This window comes from Salmo trutta, chromosome 5, assembly GCF_901001165.1.
Source record: "Salmo trutta chromosome 5, fSalTru1.1, whole genome shotgun sequence".
NCBI lineage: Eukaryota > Metazoa > Chordata > Actinopteri > Salmoniformes > Salmonidae > Salmo > Salmo trutta.
In genome coordinates this window covers 63658376-63680939 of record NC_042961.1, presented here as the reverse complement: position 1 = coordinate 63680939, position 22564 = coordinate 63658376, and the positions used below count along the sequence as shown (strand labels likewise).

General features: G+C 42.2%; 2 protein-coding genes across 2 annotated transcripts in view; both read right to left on the bottom strand.

Annotated features, from left to right (window-relative positions):
• LOC115194770 (uncharacterized) overlaps positions 1-22564 on the bottom strand; it is a 519835-nt gene that overhangs the window by 238457 nt on the left and 258814 nt on the right. The window lies entirely within an intron of this gene.
• On the bottom strand, positions 1449-21712 carry LOC115194773 (Fc receptor-like protein 5). The gene is made up of 11 exons (XM_029754699.1): positions 21632-21712; positions 17105-17149; positions 13143-13403; positions 12737-12982; positions 12146-12421; positions 10153-10428; positions 9631-9873; positions 6537-6782; positions 3493-3609; positions 3108-3149; positions 1449-2051 (listed from the first exon to the last, which is right to left on the bottom strand). Exons 1-11 carry the CDS (start codon positions 21660-21662, stop codon positions 2029-2031), a joined length of 1806 nt encoding a protein of 601 aa, XP_029610559.1. The 5' UTR covers positions 21663-21712; the 3' UTR covers positions 1449-2028.

The window sequence follows — 22564 nt, the reverse complement described above, 5'->3', positions numbered from 1 at the left end:
CTCTATGCACTCGATATGTCCGATTTTAAAATAGCTTTTTGGTGAAAGCACATTTTGCAATATTCTAAGTACATAGCCCAGCCATCACGGGCTAGCTTTTTAGACACCCGGCAAGTTTAGCCTTCACCAAAATCAGATTTACTATTATAAAAGTTTGATTACCTTTTGTTGTCTTCGTCAGAATGCACTCCCAGGACTGCTACTTCAATAACAAATGTTGGTTTGGTCCAAAATAATCCATCGTTATATCCGAATAGCAGCGTTTTGTTCGTGCGTTCCAGACACTATCCGAAATGGTAAATCAGGGTCGTGCGCTTGGCGCAATTCGTGACAAAAAAATTCTAAATATTCCAATACCGTACTTCGAAGCATGTCAACCGCTGTTTAAAATCAATTTTTATGCAATTTATCTCGTAAAAAAGCGGTAATTTTCTGACCGGGAATCTCCTTTTCGGCAAACAGAGGAAAAATCACAAAGACGGGGGCGGCCAGGGCACGCGCCTAAGCCCACAGTCCCTTGATCGGCCACTTGAGAAAGGCGATAATGTGTTTCAGCCTGGGGCTGGGATGACGACATTCTGTTTTTTCCCGGGCTCTGAGCGCCCATGGAAGACGTAGGAAGTGTCACGTTAGAGCAGAGATCCTTTGTAAAAGATAGAGATGGCAAAGAAGTTCAAGAAATGGTCAGACAGGCCACTTCCTGTAAAGGAATCTCTCAGGTTTTGACCTGCCATTTGAGTTCTGTTATACTCACAGACACCATTCAAACAGTTTTAGAAACTTTGGAGTGTTTTATATCCAAAGCCAATAATTATATGCATATTCTAGTTACTGGGCAGGAGTTACTGGGCAGGAGTAGTAACCAGATTAATTCGGGTACGTTTTTTATCCAGCCGTGAAAATACTGCCCCCTAGCAATAACAGGTTAACAGTTTGTGTGCAACGTTTGTCACCGTTATAGTGCAATTAATGTATTGTTTAGTGTTGTGTAGTGGCTTTGTTGGCATGAATTGAAGAAAAAAATGAGTATTTAGAAGATGCCCTGGGGGCTGTAGGGGAAACCTGGAATGGAGTATTTAGAAGATACTCAAGGCCCTGGGGGCTGTAGGGGAAACCTGGAATGGAGTATTTAGAAGATACTCAAGGCCCTGGGGGCTGTAGCGGAAACCTGGAATGGAGCATTTAGAAGATACTCAAGGCCCTGGGGGCTATAGGGGAAACCTGGAATGGAGCATTTAGAAGATACTCAAGGCCCTGGAGGCTGTAGGGGGAACCTGGAATGGAGCATTTAGAAGATACTCAAGGCCCTGGGGGCTGAAGGGGGAACCTGGAATAGACCATTTAGAAGATACTCAAGGATCTAGGGGCTGTACGGGAAACCTGGAATGGAGCATTTAGAAGATGTGTATTGAGTGAAATTAAATGATTAAACAGATTAAAAAACAGGCTTCAGGATTGAGGAATATCATTTATTTTATTCTATATGATACAAAAACAAAAGCAATATCTTACCTCGATGATTAATTGAAAAATATTAGTTTTGCACAAAACAACCACAATATAACAATAGGACTACAAGAGTTAATAATGAATTACTATAGAGACCTAAATTGGAAAATAAAGTAAATAATTATAATAATTGAATTCTCCTCTCCTGTATGTTTTCTAACTCTGTAACATGTAACAATAATGCCTGAACCACAACACCTATCAGTTGATCTGTATAGACATGAAAAGTGAAGGCATTTACAATGTATCAACCATAATGCTATACAGTATATGACCAGTATATGACTGATGTTAAAGGACAGCTGCTGAATGAATAATACAACACACATTATATTAAAACACATTCCAATCAGAATAATACATGTATCAGTTAATAGATCACATTTGATCAAATGCCACTATTGTTCCAGCAGGTGGAGCTACAATGTAACAACATACAGCATTGTGACTCACAGTTCTATATTAGAATTCCATGAGTTCCATTCTGATGGTTGTTATGGTAATCAGGTGATCTCAGCCTCACTCTTCTTCAACATGATCACCTGTTCAACACAGAAGTAGTTCATCAGTGTGGCCATGTATTTACTTATCCAATACAGAACCACTTAGAAATGTAAATCATATCAGATGATTTACTAGTGAATACTGTGCTACTTAGAATCCTATCAAATTACTTCCAATGAGGCTCGTGCTCATGTCCAGTTCTCCCTTATCAAATCCAGGACTATTTACTATTTATCAATACCAGGGCTATTAACTATTTATCAATAACAGGGCTATTTACTCCTTATGTCCAGCTCCCCCATATCAATTCCTGGGCTATTTACTCCTTATCAATACCTGGGCTATTTACTCCTTATCAATACCTGGGCTATTTAATCCTTATCAATACCTGGGCTATTTACTCCTTATCAACACCCGGGCTATTTAATCCTTATCAATAGCTGGGCTATTTACTCCTTATTAGTACCTGGGCCATTTACTACTTATCAATACCTGGGCTATTTACTGCTTATAAATACATGGGATAATTACTCCTTATCAATATCTTGGCTATTTACTCCTTGTCAATACCCAGGCTATTTACTTCTAAATCCAGGTAGCCTAGTGGTTAGAGTGTTGGACTAGTAACCACAAGGTTACAAGATCAAATCCCCGAGCTGACAAGGTACAAATATGTTGTTCTGCCCCTGAACAAGGCAGCTAACCCACAGTTCCTAGGCTGTCATTGAACATAAGAATTTGTTCTTAACTGACTTGCCTAGTTAAATAAAGGTTAAAAAAAATTGTGACATATTTTGTTTGTTGACTCTAATCCATCCTACTTTGTACTTCTACTAAAATGTAACATAATATAGTACACACTGTATTCAGAATACCATATTTTGGTAGTGGACTCTAATCCATCCTACTATCTACTTCTACTAAGAGGTAACATAATATAGTACACAATGTGTTCAGAATACCATATTGTGGTAGTTGACTCTAATCCATCCTACTTTCTACTACTACTAAGAGGTAACATAATATAGTACACACTGTGTTCAGAATACCATATTGTGCCACTGCAGCTGTTGTGTTGTAAGGTAGAAACTCACCTAATTGGTCTTGGTGGGTCTTCCTGGGTTCCCTGGTTTCCCCTAAACAGACAGTTATCAACACTTTACAACATGGTTCAATCAGAGATACAGTTATCAACACTTTAAACATGGTTCAATCAGAGATACAGTTATCAACACTTTACAATATGGTTCAATATGGTTCAATCAGAGCTACAGTTATCAACACTTTACAACACGGTTCAATCAGAGATACAGTTATCAACACTTTACAACATGGTTCAATCAGAGATACAGTTATCAACACTTTACAACATGAATCCATCAGAACTACTGCAGTATTGTCAGTCCTTGTGATATATTTCAGATTTACAACAGGTATTCTGTTGGAATGAGGTGATCCTGTATAAACTCAGGTTCTCACCTTGAGCCCTGCTCCTGCAGTATTTCACCAGCACTATGATGGTCACCAGCAGGTAGGGAGACCCCACCAGTAGACTACACAGCAGCCTGGGTAGAGACATGGACAACACTGGGACTGCTGGAGATGGAATGGGAGTTGGAACTGCAGTTATTAGAAAGAAAACAATTTAAAACAGCAATGGAGATGGTGCTGGATAGAGATGGTAATGGCAAGGTATGGTTAGTTATTCTGTTCATAATGTAAATGTTCAGTATATTTTCATGTTATTCTGTTCATTATGTAAATGTTCAGTATATTTTCATGTTATTCTGTTCATTATGTAAATATTCAGTATATTTTCATGGTTTCAGCAAATACAGTGTCAGACATGTTACTACCACATCAGCACATGTTGAAGCAATAAGGCCCGGGGGGGGGTGTGGTATATGACCAAGGGCTGTTCTTAGGATGACCTATCGCGGAGTATACAGCCTGGATACAGCCCTTACCCGTGGTATATTGGTGATATACCACAACCCCCAAGATGCCTTAATGCTGTTATAAATTGGATACCAATGTAATTAGAGCAGTAAAAATAAATATTTTGTCATACCTGTGGTATACGGTCTAATATACCACGGCTTACATAAACATTCCAAGATGGCGTAGCAGTCGGACGTGTGTTTGTCTTGTCTCGTGTAAATATTCTCTTTTTCTGTTTTTTTTGTTGTTGCTTTTTTCGTATATATTTTAATCTCACTTTCTATTTACAAATTAATTATACAACCCTGAGCATATCAACCCTGAGCATTTCGACCCTGAGCATTTCGACCCTGATGAGCATATCGGACTGCTTTCTAAATCACCATATTCCTGCCGTTAGACCGGATCATTGCAGCTAGCTAGCTGCAACTGAGCCGCTATTGTTGGCTAACGCCTCTGTCCCGAGGCTAGCACCAGTTAGCCTTGAGTTAGGCCCATCTCCTGGCTAACGCCGCTGTCCCGAAGCTAGCACCAGTTAGCCTCAAGCTAGGCCCATCTCCTGGCTAGCCGATGAAGCTTTTCCGTTGCGGATGTCGCCGAAGACCCATCTGCCAGCCCCGACCAGCTAGCTTTCTGAACGCCGTGTCTCCCGCTCACCTAGCGTAGTAATCGACTACCGAACGGCTCCCTGTTTCATCTATTGCTGCTCATTGGACCCTATGATCACTCGGCTACACAGCTGATGCCTGCTGGACTGTTCACCAACACGGTACTTATTTCTGTTTATCTATCGGCCCCAGCCCTAAACTCAGGTCCTGTGAGTACCTAACTGACCCTCTCTGCCCATTCATCGCCATTTACCCGTTGTTGTTGTCTTAACTGTTTACCCATTGTTGTTGTCTTACCCGTTGTTGTCTTAGCTCTCCCAATCAACACCTGTGATTGCTTTATGCCTCTCTCTAATGTCAATATGCCTTGTCTACTACTGTAATGGCCTCTAAACCTTCAAGCTGCATACTGGACCCTATTCCAACTAAACTACTGAAAGAGCTGCTTCCTGTGCTTGGCCCTCCAATGTTGAACATAATAAACAGCTCCCTATCCACCAGATGTGTACCAAACTCACTAAAAGGGGCAGTAATAAAAGCCAAACCTTGACCCAGAAAATATAAAAAACTATCGGACTATATCGAATCTCCCATTCCTATCAAAGATTTCAGAAAAAGTATCTAAACATTATCTCACATATCTTTTAGACATTTGGTTTTCAACAGCAGAGATTTGTATTAACCTTTCTGTCTGTCTCTCCAGACATGACTATAGATGACTGGTAGAGAGATGGTAATAACACCAGACTATAGATGACTGGTAGAGAGGTGGTAATAATACCAGACTATAGATGACTGGTAGAGAGATGGTAATAATACCAGACTATAGATGACTGGTAGAGAGATGGTAATAATACCAGACTATAGATGACTGGTAGAGAGATGGTAATAATACCAGACTATAGATGACTGGTAGAGACATGGTAATAACACCAGACTATAGATGACTGGTAGAGAGATGGTAATAATACCAGACATGACTATAGATGACTGGTAGAGAGATGGTAATAATACCAGACATGACTATAGATGACTGGTAGAGAGATGGTAATAACACCAGACTATAGATGTCTGGTAGAGAGATGGTAATAACACCAGACATGTAGATTACTGCATTGAATGACCTAGAGAATAGCAGCAACAACAGAAACTATGTTCAGAAAACAAACTGGGTTTTGCTTCGAGGGCTGGCTAGCAGAGAAGAAAAAATATGTTGACTTCAAAACTATCAATAAGGAAGATTTTAACATCCTTCTCCGACAGTTTATGTAAATGTAGGAAATCGGAAGGGGGAGAAGTACAGTTTAAGTAGCTATCTGGGACTCTGCTCAACCAGTTTCTAAATGACCCACCCATCAGTCACAGCTGGTGCAGTATGAAGGACTCTGAATTTACTCTCCAATCATGTATTTCTGGGCAACATCAAACAGCTAAGAAGGCAAGGAAAAGATATCACAAACAGCCACCCTCCTATCACCGATAAGGACATGGCCCAGCTCCAAAACTCTCAGGCTCTGAATCCCGGTACACCAAGGGGTCTGGTGGTTCGACCTCTTTTTTATTTTATTTGTGTCGGGACTATATCTTGTGGAAGGATGATGAAATAGTAAGAATACATTCATCAAAATAACGTTTTTAATGAAAATATGTCAATCATTATTTGAATATGTTGGTAACCTGTTGTATAAAAGTGAAGCTGACTTCCTCACGACACAATGCGGAGTGCCTGGATACTGACCTTAGCCGTGGTATATTTACAATATACCACAACCCTCATAGGTGCCTTATTGCTATTAAAAACTGGTTACCAACGTAATTAGAGCAGTAAACATAAATATGTTGTCATACTGGTAGCTTCCAGCCAATCAGCATTCAGGACTGGAACCACCCAGTTTGTAATGCAGGTTTTAGCACCACTTAACAGTGTAAAGAAGAACCAGATAATCTGAATGTCAAGGTTTCTCATATTCTCACCTGTCATCACAGTCATCCAGCTCTCTGGTGATTCTCCTTCAGAGTTGGTACACTTGTAGAGTCCTTCATCTGACTTGGATACTGCAGAGATGGTCATCTCTCCTGTAGTCTCAGTCCTGATGAGGGATCCATCTTTGTAGAAATCAGCTGTGAGGTCAGAGGGAGTTCCCTGATATCTGCAGCGCAGAGTCACGTTATCTCCCTCAGTCACAGGAAGGGCAGGGCTCTCCAGGATCACAGCACCAGCTGTATATAATATATCAACATCATATATAAACAGGTCTCTCCAGGATCACAGCTCCAGCTGTATTTAACCTGTTTAGGATAGGGGACAGTATTTTCACGGCCGGATAAAAAACGTACCCGATTTAATCTGGTTATTACTCCTGCCCATGACACACTATTCAACAGCCAGTGAAATAGCATGGCCCGAAATACAAAACAGCAAAAATCTCATAATTTCATTTTCTCAAACAATCAACTATTTTACGCCATTTTAAAGATAAACTTCTCGTTAATCTAACCACATTGTCCGATTTCAAAAAGGCTTTACAGCGAAAGCATAAAATTAGATTATGTTAGGACATAAACTTCACAAGAAAAACAACACAGCCATTTTCCAAGCAAGGACATGCATCACAAAAACCAAAAATACAGCTAGAATATTCACTAACCTTTGATGATCTTCATCAGATGGCACTCATAGGACTTCATGTTACACAATACATGTACGTTTTGCTCGATAAAGTTCATATTTATATCCAAACACCCCATTTTACATTGGCGCGTGATGTTCAGAAAATGTATTCCCACCAAAACCCCCGGTGAATGTGCACATCAATTTACAAAATACTCATCATAAATGTTGATAAAATTTACAACAGTTATTGAAAGAACTATAGATATACTTCTCCTTAATGCAACCGCTGTGTCAGATTTTAAAATAGCTTTACGGAGAAAGCACATTTTTCAATATTCTGTGTACATAGCTCACCATCAAAGCAAGCTATACAGATACCCGCCAAGTTCTGGGGTCAACTAAACTCAGAATTAGTATAATAAATATTCTCTTACCTTTGCTGATCTTCGTCAGAATGCACTCCCAGGACTCCTACTTCCACAAGAAATGTTATTTTTGTTCGAAATACTCCATATTTATGTCCAAAAACCTCCGTTTTATTCATGTGTTCAGATCACTATTCAAAGGCATAACGCGCGAGCGTAAATCCAGACACAAAAAGTAAAATAGTTCCATTACCGTTCGTAGAAACATGTCAAACGTTGTTTACAATCAAACCTTAGGGTCTTTTTAACATAAAACGTCAATAATATTCGAACCGGACAATAGCGTATTCATTTCAGAGGAAAATGGAGGTGCACGCAGGCAGTCCTGTCCTCAGGCAGTCCACTCATTGACTGAGCTCCTATTTTCTGCCCAGTAACAGGAGAAGGATGAAACACGTTTCTAAAGGCTGTTGACAGCCAATGGAAGCCTTAGGAAGTGCAACGTGACCCCACAGACACTGTAGTTTCGATAGGGATTCAAAAGAAGAACTACAATTCTCAGATTTACCACTTCCTGGTTGGATTTTTCTCAGGTTTTTGCCTGCCATATGAGTTCTGGTATACTCACAGACATTATTCAAACAGTTCTAGAAACTTCAGAGTGTTTTCTATCAAAATCTACTAATAATATGCAAATATTTGACTCTGGGCCCGAGTATTAGGCAGTTTACTCTGGGCATGCTTTCATCCAAAAATGAAAATACTGCCCCCTAATGCATGCACGTGCTTTTACACTAATCCAACCACATTATCCGATTTCAAAAAGGCTTTACAGCGAAAGCAAAACATTAGATTATGTTAGGAGAGTACCCAGCCAGAAATAATCACACAGCCATTTTTCAAGCTAGCATATATGTCACAAAAAACAAAACCACAGCTAAATGCAGCACTAACCTTTGATGATCTTCACCAGATGATACTCCTAGGACATTATGTTATACAATACATGCATGTTTTGTTCAATCAAGTTCATATTTATATTAAAAACAAATGTTGTTTTGGTCCCAAATAATCCGTAGTTATATTCAAATAGCTTCGTTTTGTTCGTGCGTTCAGGTCCCTATCCGAAGGGTGACGCGCAGATGCATTTCGTGACAAAACATTTCAAAATGTTCCTTTACCGTACTTAGAAGCATGTCAAACGCTGTTTAAAATCAATTTTATGCGATTTTCCTTGTAAAATAGCGATAATATTCCAACCGGACGATATTGTATTCATTCAAACAGGTGAAGAAAAACATGGAGTACTCTCGCCTCTCCTGGCTCTGAGCCACTAGGCTGTCCACTCACAAACAGAGCTGCTGGACCCTGCCCAGAGACTGCAGAGATCCCATTCCACTTTCTGGCGTCTTCAGGGAGCCTATGGAAGCCTTAGAAATTGTCACGTTACAGCAGAGATACTGTATTTTCGATAGAGAGGCAAAAGAAGCACCAGAAATTGTCAGACAGGGCACTTCCTGTATGGAATCTTCTCAGGTTTTGCCTGCCATATGAGTTCTGTTATACTCACAGACACCATTCAAACAGTTTTAGAAACTTTAGAGTGTTTTCGATCCAAATATACTAATTATATGCATATTCTAGTTTCTGGGCAAGAGTAGTAACCAGATTAAATCCGGTACGTTATTTTCACCCGGTCGTGAAAATAGTGCCCCCTGTCCCTAACAGGTTAAAGGAGAATTGGCGTGAGGAGAGATCTTTTTTGTCCTTCTAGCTATATGTGAAAGGAGATGTTCGGTCCTGCCTCTGCAGAATGATTGAGAAAGTGAAGAAAAGGTTAATAAGGTGAAAGGGAGGCAGATTGTCTTCCTCAGCAACATAGAAGGTGCTTCCCTTCTCACTTGTACTGGAACAAACTTTAAGGTTTGGGACTTGTTCTGCCCCAGAGGGCATTGGGTATTTTCCAGAACACGTGTGTTATACATTTCGTAGCAGCATTCCATATAATCCGATACTCCCTGGTGGTCATGCAGTCTATCATACTATATTGAAATGGTGACTTACAGAAATAAGGTAGCTCTCTCCTCACCTGTCACTGTCATCCAGCTCTCTGGTGATTCTCCTTCAGAGTTGTTACACTTGTAGAGTCCTTCATCTGACTTGGATACTACAGGGATGGTCATCTCTCCTGTAGTCTCATTCCTGATGAGGGATCCATCTTTGTAGAAATCAGCTGTGAGGTTAGAGGGAGTTCCCTGATATCTGCAGCGCAGAGTCACAGAATCTCCCTCAGTCACAGGAAGGACAGGGCTCTCCAGGATCACAGCTCCAGCTGTATATAATATATAAACATCATATATAAACAGGTCTCTCCAGGATCACAGCTCCAGCTGTATATAATATATAAACATCATATATAAACAGGTCTCTCCAGGATCACAGCTCTAGCTGTATATAATATATAAACATCATATATAAACAGGTCTCTCCAGGATCACAGCTCCAGCTGTATATAATATATAAACATCATATATAAACATAACATCAGCTATCTGAAACCAGATGAACCACTAAACACTATAATGTTAGTAGATGGTGTTTGTGGACATACCAGGTACTGTGATGTTGACAGCATTGCTGTGTTCTCCAGACCCAGACTCACACCAGTACACTCCACTGTATGATGATATTAGTGACGTGATGCATGAAGACCCTTGTTGTTTTCCCCAGTCAGTATGACACTCTGAAAGGATTCCTCTCGATGGGTTCCTCACCACTCTCCATCCAGCAGAGTTCCCCTGAACCTCACAGCTCAGAGAGACAGACTCATATTCAAAGAACTGAGATCTGTCTGGACTGACACTCAGAGAGGCTGGAAGAGAGAGATCTGAGAGAGAGAGAGAGAGAGAGAGAGAGAGCGAGAGCGAGAGCGAGAGCGAGAGCGAGAGAGAGAGAGAGAGAGAGAGGGTCAGTCTGATATCTGTACTATTGTAATATATTCCAGAGCTGAGACTGTATCACATCTGAGTTAAACTTTAATTAGTTCTACCAGTCTACACCAGATTCATTATGAAACCCTTTGATTTGTTCTCCCAGTCTACACCAGATTCAATATGAAACCCTTCAATTAGTTCTACCAGTCTACACCAGATTCAATATGAGACCCTTTAATTAGTTCTACCAGTCTACACCAGATTCAATATGAGACCCTTTAATTAGTTCTACCAGTCTACACCAGATTCAATATGAGACCCTTTAATTAGTTCTACCAGTCTACACCAGATTCAATATGAGACCCTTTAATTAGTTCTACCAGTCTACACCAGATTCAATATGAAACCCTTTAATTAGTTCTACCAGTCTACACCAGATTCATTATGAAACCCTTTAATTAGTTCTACCAGTCTACACCAGATTCAATATGAGACCCTTTGATTTGTTCTACCAGTCTACACCATCTGTATATAATATATAAACATCATATATAAACAGGTCTCTCCAGGATCACAGCACCAGCTGTATATAATATATAAACAGGTCTCTCCAGGATCACAGCTCCAGCTCTATATAATATATAAACATAATATATAAACAGGTCTCTCCAAGTGTCACGTCCTGACCAGCAGATGGAGCTGTTGTAGTAGTTTGGGGGTCAGGATGTGGCAGTCTTGTGTGTGTCTTGTGACTCCTGATCAGGAAGAGCTGGGAATTGTTGTTCCTGATTGGGAGTCATATATGTAGGAGTTGTTTGTCACTGGGGTTTGTGGGTGGTTGTTCTTGCACTGCGTTTTGTATGCCTGTAAGACTGTTACTGTTGTGTTTATTGTTTTTTTCAGTGGATGCTTTACTCCTTTTTTGAAAATTAAAATATGAGTATCCATATTCCCACTGTGCCTTGGTCCTCCTTTTAACAGCACGAAGGATTTTGTGACAGAACCACCCACCAAACCAGGACCAAGCAGCGGAAGAGGAAGGAGCAGCGACAGGAGAGAAAAAGGGAGGAATGGACATGGGAGGACGTCCTGGACGGCAAGGGAGCCTACACCTGGGAAGAGATCCTGGCCGGAAGGGATCGCCTCCCATGGGAACAGGTGGAGGCACTCAGGAGAGTGGAGGCAGCTGGACAGAGGAACCATCGGGAACGTTACGCTGGAACACGGTTGGGTAGGAAACCCGAGAGGCAGCCCCAAGATTTTTTTGGGGGGGGGCACACGGGTAGCTTGGCCAGGCCAGGGAAGAGCCGTAAGCCAGCTACCCGTGACTACAGGGAGGTGCATAGGAGGTGGAGGGCGCCATGTTACGCTGAGGTATGCACCATCTCGCCTATACGGACGCACAGCCCAGTTCGCCCAGTACCAGCGCCCCGCAGGTACCAGGGCAAGTTGAGCATCGAGCCGGAAGGGGGGATGCCAACCCTGCAATCAAGACCGCCAGCGCGCCCTTTCGGTCCTCCTTTCAACAGCACGAAGGATTTTGTGACACCAGGATCACAGCTCCAGCTGTATATAATATATAAACATCATATATAAACATAACATCAGCTATCTGAAACCAGATGAACCACTAAGCACTATAATGTTAGTAGATGGTGTTTGTGGACATACCAGGTACTGTGATGTTGACAGCGTTGCTGTGTTCTCCAGACCCAGACACACACCAGTACACTCCACTGTCTGATGGTGTTAGTGACACGATGCATGAAGACCCTTGTTGTTTTCCCCAGTCAGTATTACACTCTGAAAGGATTCCTCTCGATGTGTTCCTCAACACTCTCCATCCAGCAGAGTTCCCCTGAACCTCACAGCTCAGAGAGACAGACTCATATTCAAAGAACTGAGATCTGTCAGGACTGACACTCAGATATGCTGGAAGAGAGAGATCTGAGAGAGAGAGGGAGACAGGAAGGTAGAGAGGAGGAGAGAGAGAGAGGAAGGTGGAAAGGAGGAGGGAGAGAGAGAGAGAGAGGAAGGTGGAGAGGAGGAGGAGAGAGAGAGAGAGATCATGAGAAGAGCTCCTTTTAGCATAAAAATAAATGCTTTGTCATACCCGTGGTATACGTTTCTCATATACCACGGCTTCCAGCCAATCAGCTTTCAGGGCTGGAACCCCCCAGTTTATAATGCAGGTTTTAGCACCTCTTAACAGTGTAAAGAAGAACCAAATAATCTGAATGTCAAAGTTTCTCATATTCTCACCTGTCATCACAGTCATCCAGCTCTCTGGTGATTCTCCTTCAGAGTTGGTACACTTGTAGAGTCCTTCATCTGACTTGAATACTGCAGGGATGGTCATCTCTCCTGTAGTTTCAGTCCTGATGAGGGATCCATCTTTGTAGAAATCAGCTGTGAGGTCAGAGGGAGTTCCCTGATATCTGCAGCGCAGAGTCACAGAATCTCCCTCAGTCACAGGAAGGACAGGGCTCTCCAGGATCACAGCTCCATCTGTATATAATATATAAACATCATATATAAACAGGTCTCTCCAGGATCACAGCTCCAGCTGTATATAATATATAAACATCATATATAAATATAACATCTATCTGAAACCAGATGAACCACTAAACACTATAATGTTAGTAGATGGTGTTTGTGGACATACCATGTACTGTGATGTTGACAGCATTGCTGTGTTCTCCAGACCCAGACTCACACCAGTACACTCCACTGTCTGATGGTATTAGTGACATGATGCATGATGACCCTTGTTGTTTTCCCCAGTCAGTATTACACTCTGAAAGGATTCCTCTCGTTGTGTTCCTCACCACTCTCCATCCAGCAGAGTTCCCCTGAACCTCACAGCTCAGAGAGACAGACTCAAATTCAAAGAACTGAGATCTGTCAGGACTGACACTCAGAGAGGCTGGAGGAGAGATAGAGAGAGAGAGAGAGAGAGAGAGAGAGAGAGAGAGAGAGAGAGAGAGAGAGAGAGAGAGAGAATTATTAAATATAGGCCCTCAAGAGCAGTAGAGCCTGTATTGGAACAGAGATGTTGAAACACAGCAGAGAACCTATTCTCAAGATGTTTAACCTGGTGACGAGGGTAGGATACTATTAGTATCTATCTACTATTTAGTGATACTAAATCAAATTTAGAATCAAATTCATTTATAAAGCCCTTCTTACATCAGCTGATGTCACAAAGTGCTGTACAGAAACCCAGCCTAAAACCCCAAACAGCAAGCAATGCAGGTGTAGAAGCATGGTGGCTAGGAAAAACTCCCTAGAAAGGCCAGAACCTAGGAAGAAACTTAGAGAGGAACCAGGTTATGAGGGGTGGCCAGTCCTCTTCTGGCTGTGCCGGGTGGAGATTATAACAGAACATGGCCAAGATGTTCAAATGTTCATAGATGACCAGCATGGTCAAATAATAATAATCACAGTGGATGTCGAGGGTGCAACAGGTCAGTACCTCAGGAGTAAATGTCAGTTGGCTTTTCATAGCCGATCATTCAGAGTATCTCTACCGCTCCTGCTGTCTCTAGAGAGTTGAAAACAGCAGATCTGGGACAGGTAGCACGTTGGTGAACAGGTCAGGGTTCCATAGCCGCAGGCAGAACAGTTGAAACTGGAGCAGCAGCACGGCCAGGTGGACTGGGGACAGCAAGGAGTCAGTCCTAGGGTTAGGGTAGGGGTAGGTAGGGTTAGTGTAGGGTAGGTAGGGTTTGTGTAAGGGTAGGTAGGGTAGAGAAGGGGTAGGTAGGGTTAGTGGAGGGAAGGTAGGGTTAACCTGTTAGGGATAGGGGGAGTATTTACACGGCCGGATAAAAAACGCACCCGATTTAATCTGGTTATTACTACTGCCCAGAAACTAGAATATGCATATAATTATTGGCTTTGGAGGATAGAAAACACCCTAAAGTTTCTAAAACTGTTTGAATGGTGTCTGTGAGTATAACGGAACTCATATGGCAGGCAAAAACCTGAGAAGATTCCTTACAGGAAATGGCCTGTCTGACAATTTCTTGGGCTTCTTGGCTCTCTTTATTGAAAACTGAGGATCTTTGCTGTAACGTGACACTTCCTACGGCTCCCATAGGCTCTCAGAAACCGGGAAAAAGCTGAATGGTGGCTTTGCAGGCCCTGGCTGAAAAACATTAGCACATTTGGATGGTGGTCGGTCAGAGTACAATGAGACTGAGGCGTGTGCACGAGGCGACACCATGTTTTTTTTTTCTCTGTCTTTGTACTAAAACACGGTTTCCCGGTTGGAATATTATCGCTTTTTTACGAGAAAAATGGCATAAAAATTGATTTTAAACAGCGGTTGACATGCTTCGAAGTACGGTAATGGAATATTTAGAAATGTTTTGTCACGAAACGCGTCGGGCGCGTCACCCTTCTTTACCCTTTCGGATAGTGTCTTGAACGCTCGAACAAAACGCCGCTATTTGGATATAACTATGGATTATTTTGAACCAAACCAACATTTGTTATTGAAGTAGAAGTCCTGGGAGTGCATTCTGACGAAGAACAGCAAAGGTAATAACATTTTTCTTATAGTAAATCTGACTTTGGTGAGGGCTAAACTTGGTGGGTGTCTAAATAGCTAGCCCGTGATGGCTGGGCTATCTACTCAGAATATTGCAAAATGTGCTTTCACCGCAAAGCTATTTTAAAATCGGACATAGCGAGTGCATAGAGGAGTTCTGTATCTATAATTCTTAAAATAATTGTTATATTTTTTGTGAACGTTTATCGTGAGTAATTTAGTAAATTCACCGGAGGTTTGCGGTGGGTATGCTAGTTCTGAACGTCACATGCTAATGTAAAAAGCTGTTTTTTGATATAAATATGAACTTGATTGAACAAAACATGCATGTATTGTATAACATAATGTCCTAGGATTGTCATCTGATGAAGATCATCAAAGGTTAGTGCTGCATTTAGCTGTGGTTTGGGTTTATGTGACATTATATGCTAGCTTGAAAAATGGGTGTCTGATTATTTCTGGCTGGGTACTCTGCTGACATAATCTAATGTTTTGCTTTCATTGTAAAGCCTTTTTGAAATCGGACAGTGTGGTTAGTTAACGAGAGTCTTGTCTTTAAAATGGTGTAAAATAATCATATGTTTGAGAAATTGAAGTAATAGCATTTCTAAGGTATTTGAATATCGCGCCACGGGATTACACTGGCTGTTGCTAGAGAGGTTAGTGTAGGGGTAGGTAGGGTTAGTGTAGGCTAGTGTAGGTTAGGTAGGGATAGTGTAGTGGTAGGTGGGGTTAGTGTAGGGGAGGTAGGGTTAGTGTAGGGGAGGTAGGGTTAGTGTAGGGGTAGGTAGGGTTAGTGTAGGGGTAGGTAGGGTTAGTGTAGGGTAGGTAGGGTTAGTGTAGGGGTAGGTAGGGTTAGTGTAGGGGTAGGTAGGGTTAGTGTAGGGTAGGTAGGGTTAGTGTAGGGGTAGGTAGGGTTAGTGTAGGGTAGGTAGGGTTAGTGTAGGGGTAGGTAGGGTTAGTGTAGGGGTAGGTAGGGTTAGTGTAGGGGTAGGTAGGGTTAGTGTAGGGGTAGGTAGGAGGTAGTTTAGGGAGTGAATAGGTATAGTGGTATATACATTGTTCTCTGTAATTAAATAGGGTTAGTGTATCCTAAACCACTGTGGGTCAGGTGTTATTAGATAGGGTTAGTGTATTAGTGTATCCTAAAGCACTGTGGGTCAGGTGACTAGAGAATGAGCAGCACTTCCTGCTCCAAATATGACTCAGAGGTTTTTATCTCCAGGAATTTCAAGAACAAGCAGCAGGAATTCTAGAACATCCTGTTGAGGAGAAAATCTGCAATTTGTTTGGTAATAACATGGTAACATAGAGGCAGTTGATTTATCTCCAGATCATGTCCTGGTCTGTCACAATATAATAGAGACAGTAGATCTAGCATGTCTGTTATAATATAATAGAGACAGTAGATCTAGCTGGTCTGTCATAATATAATAGAGACAGTAGATCTAGCTGGTCTGTTATAATATAATAGAGACAGTAGATCTAGCTCCAGACAGAAAGACAGGACAGAGAGAGAGCGAGAGAGAGGGGGGAAGGGGGAATCAGAGGGAAATAGAGAGAAAAAGAGAGAGAGAGAGTTGGTGTCTGACTATCACAACCCTGACAGCTTGTTGACTCGATCCACCTTTCGGTTACTAGTCCAACGCTCTAACCACTAGGCTATCTGCCACCCCAGGCTATCACTGCATTGTTGTACTGCAGACCTGATTAGTGACACCCCCCACAGGGTTGGAGTGATAGTCATTATGTGGCTATTTGAGTCTGTATCTCACATCACAGAGTAACACTTTCTACCCTGTGACGTGTTGCAGGTGAGAGCAGCTAGAACAGGTGGAGATCCATTATGGAACCTTCTTTACTAAGAGAATAAGGACTGGAGACATGAAGAACCAATGAAGAGACCAGGAAGAAATGTTACTATTATAGAACAGGTGATGAATATAGATAAATGTTACTATTATAGAACAGGTGATGAATATAGAGAAATGTTACTATTATAGAACAGGTGATGAATATAGATAAATGTTACTATTATAGAACAGGTGATGAATATAGAGAAATGTACTCACCTCCACCTTGTCCGAGGGTAGAGTATACCAGTGTACTCAACAGCACTGAAACACACAGAGAGAACTATCACTATGGTACATGATGTAAACACTGAAACACACAGAGAGAACTATCACTATGGTACATGATGTAAACACTGAAACACACAGAGAGAACTGTCACTATGGTACATGATGTAAACACTGAAACACACAGAGAGAACTATCACTATGGTACATGATGTAAACACTGAAACACACAGAGAGAACTATCACTATGGTACATGATGTAAACACTGAAACACACAGAGAGAACTATCACTATGGTACATGATGTAAACACTGAAACACACAGAGAGAACTATCACTATAGTACATGATGTAAACACTGAGCTGTACCACAGATATTAATTTCCTTAATTGTCTGTTGACGCATTTGTGCGTCAATCTAATTAACATAATACAAACATCCCCAACAAAATCATTCTGTTTAAGAGGTATCAATTTTTTTGCTTTCACTCCAACACATCCCCTACGATGGCCTTACTCATCTGCTGTAGAAAGTGTGTTTTGCTCTACGACCCCCACAAGTCTCACAGGACTCATCTGAAGGTAACCCATACAAATGAATGGAAGTATTGGGTTTGATACCATAGAGACAGCTAGTCTAACTGGGGTCTGATACCATGGAGACAGCTAGTCTAACTGGGGTCTGATACCATGGAGACAGCTAGTCTAACTGGGGTCTGATACCATGGAGACAGCAAGTCTAACTGGGGTCTGATACCATGGAGACAGCTAGTCTAACTGGGGTCTGATACCATGGAGACAGCTAGTCTTACTGGGGTCTGATGCCATGGAGACAGCTAGTCTAACTGGGGTCTGATGCCATGGAGACAGCTAGTCTAACTGGGGTCTGATGCCATGGAGACAGCTAGTCTAACTGGGGTCTGATACCATGGAGACAGCTAGTCTAACTGGGGTCTGATGGTAATGGAGACAGCTAGTCTAACTGGTGTCTGATACCATGGAGACAGCTAGTCTAACTGGGGTCTGACGGTAATGGAGACCGCTAGTCTAACTGGGGTCTGACGGTAATGGAGACCGCTAGTCTAAGTGGTGTCTGACGGTAATGGAGACCGCTAGTCTAACTGGGGTCTGACGGTAATGGAGACAGAGTTCAGTGTGTCAAATCGGAGTGTGTCACGATCTTCGTCGTCTGAAATTTCGAAATCACTGTCAGACCAATACGCAGCGGGTTGCGTGCTCCACATAATTTTATTAATATGATGTACATGGAAAAAACAATAAACAAGAATGATAAGGTGACAGTTTCACAGGCTATACTTACAACAGCAGTGTTAAAGACAACTACCCACAAAACCCCAGGTGAAAACAAGCTCCTAATATATGACTCTCAATCAGAAACAACGACGTACAGCTGTTCCTGATCGAAAGCCACACAGACCAACAAAGAAATACACAAACCAGAAAACCCTTAGAAAATCAAAAACCAGAACATACAACCAAACCCCGGAACACATAAATATAACACCCCTCTAACCTACACATAACTCCCGGACCACATACAACAAATACCCTCTGCCACGTCCTGACCAAACTACAATTACAAATAATCCCTAATACTGGTCAGGACGTGACAGAGTGCCTGTTGTCCGGACCTCTGGTAGTCTCTATGGGGGTGCCACAGGGTTCAATTCTCTGGTCGACTCTTTTCTCTTCATACATCAATGATATCGCTCTTGCTGCAGGTGATTCTCTGATCCACCTCTACGCAGACGACAACATTTTGTATACCTCTGGCCCTTCTTTGGACACTGTTAGCAAACCTCCAAATGAGCTTCAACGCCATACAACACTCCTTAAGTCAAATCAAATGTATTTCTAAAGCCCTTCTTACATCAGCCGATATCTCAAAGTCCTGTACAGAAACCCAGCCTAAAACCCCTAACAGCAAGCAATGCAGGTGTTGAAGCACGGTGGCTAGGAAAAACTCCCTAGATAGGCCAGAACCTAGGAAGAAACCTAGAGAGGAACCAGGCTGTGAGGTGTGCCAGTCCTCTTCTGGCTGTGCCGGGTGGAGATTATAACAGAACATGGCCAAGATGTTCAAATGTTTATAGATGACCAGCAGGGTTAAATAATAATAATCACAGTGGATGTCGAGGGTGCAACAGGTCAGCACCTCAGGAGTAAATGTCAGTTGGCTTTTCATAGCCGATCATTCAGAGTATCTCTACCACTCCTGCTGTCTCTAGAGAGTTGAAAACAGCAGGTCTGGGACAGGTAGCACGTCCGGAGTTAAGTGGCCTCCAACTGCTCTTAAATGCAAGTAAAACTAAATGCGCGCTCTTCAACTGATCGCTGCCCGCCCATCTAGCGTCACTACTCTGGACGGTTCTGACTTAGAATATGTGGACAACTACAAATAACTAGGTGTCTGGTTAGACTGTAAACTCTTCTTCCAGACTCACATTAAGCATCTCCCTTCCAAATCTAGAACAGGCTTCCTATTTCACAACAAAGCATCCTTCACTCATACTGCCAAACATACCCTCGTAAAACTGTCCATCCTACCAATCCTCGACTTTGGCGATGTCAAAATAGCCTCCAACACTCTACTCAGCAAATTGGATGCAGTCTATCAGAGTGCCATCTGTTTTGTCACCAAAGCACCATATACTACCCACCACTGCGACCTGTACGCTCTCGTTGGCTGGCCCTCGCTTCATATTCATCGCCAAACCCACTGGCTCCAGGTTATCTATAAGTCTTTGCAAGGTAAAGCCCAGCCTTATCTCAGCTCACTGGTCACCATAGCAGCACCCACCCGTAGCACTCGCTCCAGCAGGTATATCTCACTGGTCACCCCCAAAGCCAATTCCTACTTTGGCCGCCTTTCCTTCCAGTTCTCTGATGCCAATGACTGGAACGAATTGCAAAAATCACTGAAGCTGGAGACTCATATCTCCCTCACTAAATCATCAGCATTAGCAGCTTACAGATCATTGCACCTGTACATAGCCCATTTGTAAATAGCCCACCCAACTACGTTATCCCCATATTCTATTTTTTTTGCTCCTTTGCACCCCAGTATCTCTACTTGCAGATTCATCTTCTGCGCTATCACTCCAGTGTTTAATTGCTAAATTGTCATTATTTCGCCACTATGGCCTATTTATTGCCTTACCATACATGAAGGGCACTTTTCGGCACTTCCTGTATGATCGATGAGAATCTCCATATTGCAAATGTACGGTCCCTTACTAGATGTCTGCAAATGTTTTTTTTTAAATTCCGATGGCGTCGGGCCATACACCAGGGCCAGATCTTCCGAGAAGTCATCGAATAGAGTCTCTCGGACATTCGTTTTCCGTTTTATACATTTTTCAAATGTTGGTCATTTTTCCGCAGCCCCGGTAAATTCCACCAGATGGTGAATGGCTTCTTATTGCAAATGTACAAAACATCACCAATCACAACATGGCCATTTCTCCTAAACGGAAAAGTCTTTGAAGACGAAACCTGGTGAGCATAGGTTTGGACTAATGGCTGTTAGCCCAGAAACAAGATGGCGTCAAGGCCTCAATGCTTTTTGAGTTAAGGTACATTTTCCGGGATTAAAGGTCAAAAACGAAAATAGAGTGCTAATTTCACTAGTTCACAAGTACATGAACCGAACGTTCTACCTGTTGTTGATTATGGGGATACTATTTATCAAAACGCAGATGCCTCTAATGTTAAACCCCTAGAAGCTGTTTTTCATAAAGCCCTTCATTTTGTCACAGGAGACAGTTTTACTACTCATCATTGGTGGACTGGACCTTTGAAGTCATGTAGATCACATCATCACGCTCTTTCTGTTTACAAAGCCCTGCCCCACAAACTTCCAAATGACCTAACATTACAGTTATCAAGTTATCAATCCCGTTCACAGGGTTGGTTAACTATGGAGACGTGTCTCTCTAGTGTCTAGAGAGTTAGGTGGAGACTCCTTTAGTGTCTAGAGAGTTAGGTGGAGACTTCTTTAGTGTCTAGAGAGTTAGGTGGAGACTCCTTTAGTGTCTAGAGAGTTAGGTGGAGATGCCTTTAGTGTCTAGAGAGTTAGGTGGAGACTTCTTTAGTGTCTAGAGAGTTAGGTGGAGACGCCTTTGGCTTCCTTGTGGCTTGCTGTGAAATGATCTACATTAAAGTTTACATTTAGATAAATTTGTGCATATAGGGTATTTCAGACAGTTGTTTGAAGACATTTTTACAGAAGATTGTAACTATTTTGTATTAATGTGTTTCCCTTTGTGTGTTGTTGTGTATATGAATGTGTTTCCCTTTGTGTATTGTTGTGTATATTCATGTGTTTTCCTTTGTGTATTGTTGTGTATATGAATGTGTTTGTTGTATTTTGATGTGTATCGTGCTACAGTTCTCATCTGGAAAAACAACAATATTGTAGAAGAAACGTGTTCCTAATATTTTGAGAGAGAGAGAGAGAGAGAGAGAGAGAGAGAGAGAGAGAGAGAGAGTACTTACAGAGTAGCCAGTAGAGTGGTGTGAGTTCCATCCTGACTTGCTGCTGAGTGAGACTCTGTGATCTCCAGTTATAGACTTATAGACCTTCCTGTTCTTCCTGTTCCTGTTCACAAAGCCCTGCTGACGACGTCATGAAACAAAAGAAAGAAGAGAGAAACTTCTTCATTACAACCCTCCAACCCCTGGGTCATGTCCATTAAACTATGTTATTCTGAGAACACTGACCCCTAACCCCTACTATCAGTCACTACTGTAGATCTGAGAGGATTGACCTCTAACCCCTACTATCAGTCACTACTGTAGATCTGAGAGGATTGACCTCTAACCCCTACTATCAGTCACTACTGTAGATCTGAGAGGATTGACCTCTAACCCCTACTATCAGTCACTACTGTAGATCTGAGAGGATTGACCTCTAACCCCTACTATCAGTCACTACTGTAGATCTGAGAGGATTGATCTCTAACCCTACTATCAGTCACTACTGTAGTTCTGAGAGGATTGACCTCTAACCTCTACTATCAGTCACTACTGTAGATCTGAGAGGATTGACCCCTAACCTCTACTATCAGTCACTACTGTAGTTCTGAGAGGATTGACCTCTAACCCCTACTATCAGCCACTACTATAGGGAGGAGGAGCTAAAGGCTCGAGAGTAGGGTCTAGGGAGTAGGGTCTAGGGAGTAGGGTATAGGGAGTAGGGTCTAGGGAGTAGGGTCTAGGGAGTAGGGTCTAGGGAGTAGGGTCTAGGGAGTAGGGTCTAGAGAGTAGGGTCTAGAGAGTAGGGTCTAGGGAGTAGGGTCTAGGGAGTAGGGTCTAGGGAGTAGGGTCTAGGGAGTAGGGTCTAGAGAGTATGGTCTAGGGAGTAGGGTCTAGGGAGTAGGGTCTAGGGAGTAGAGGCTAATGGTTGGTTTGGACCAGGGTGCTTTTTGT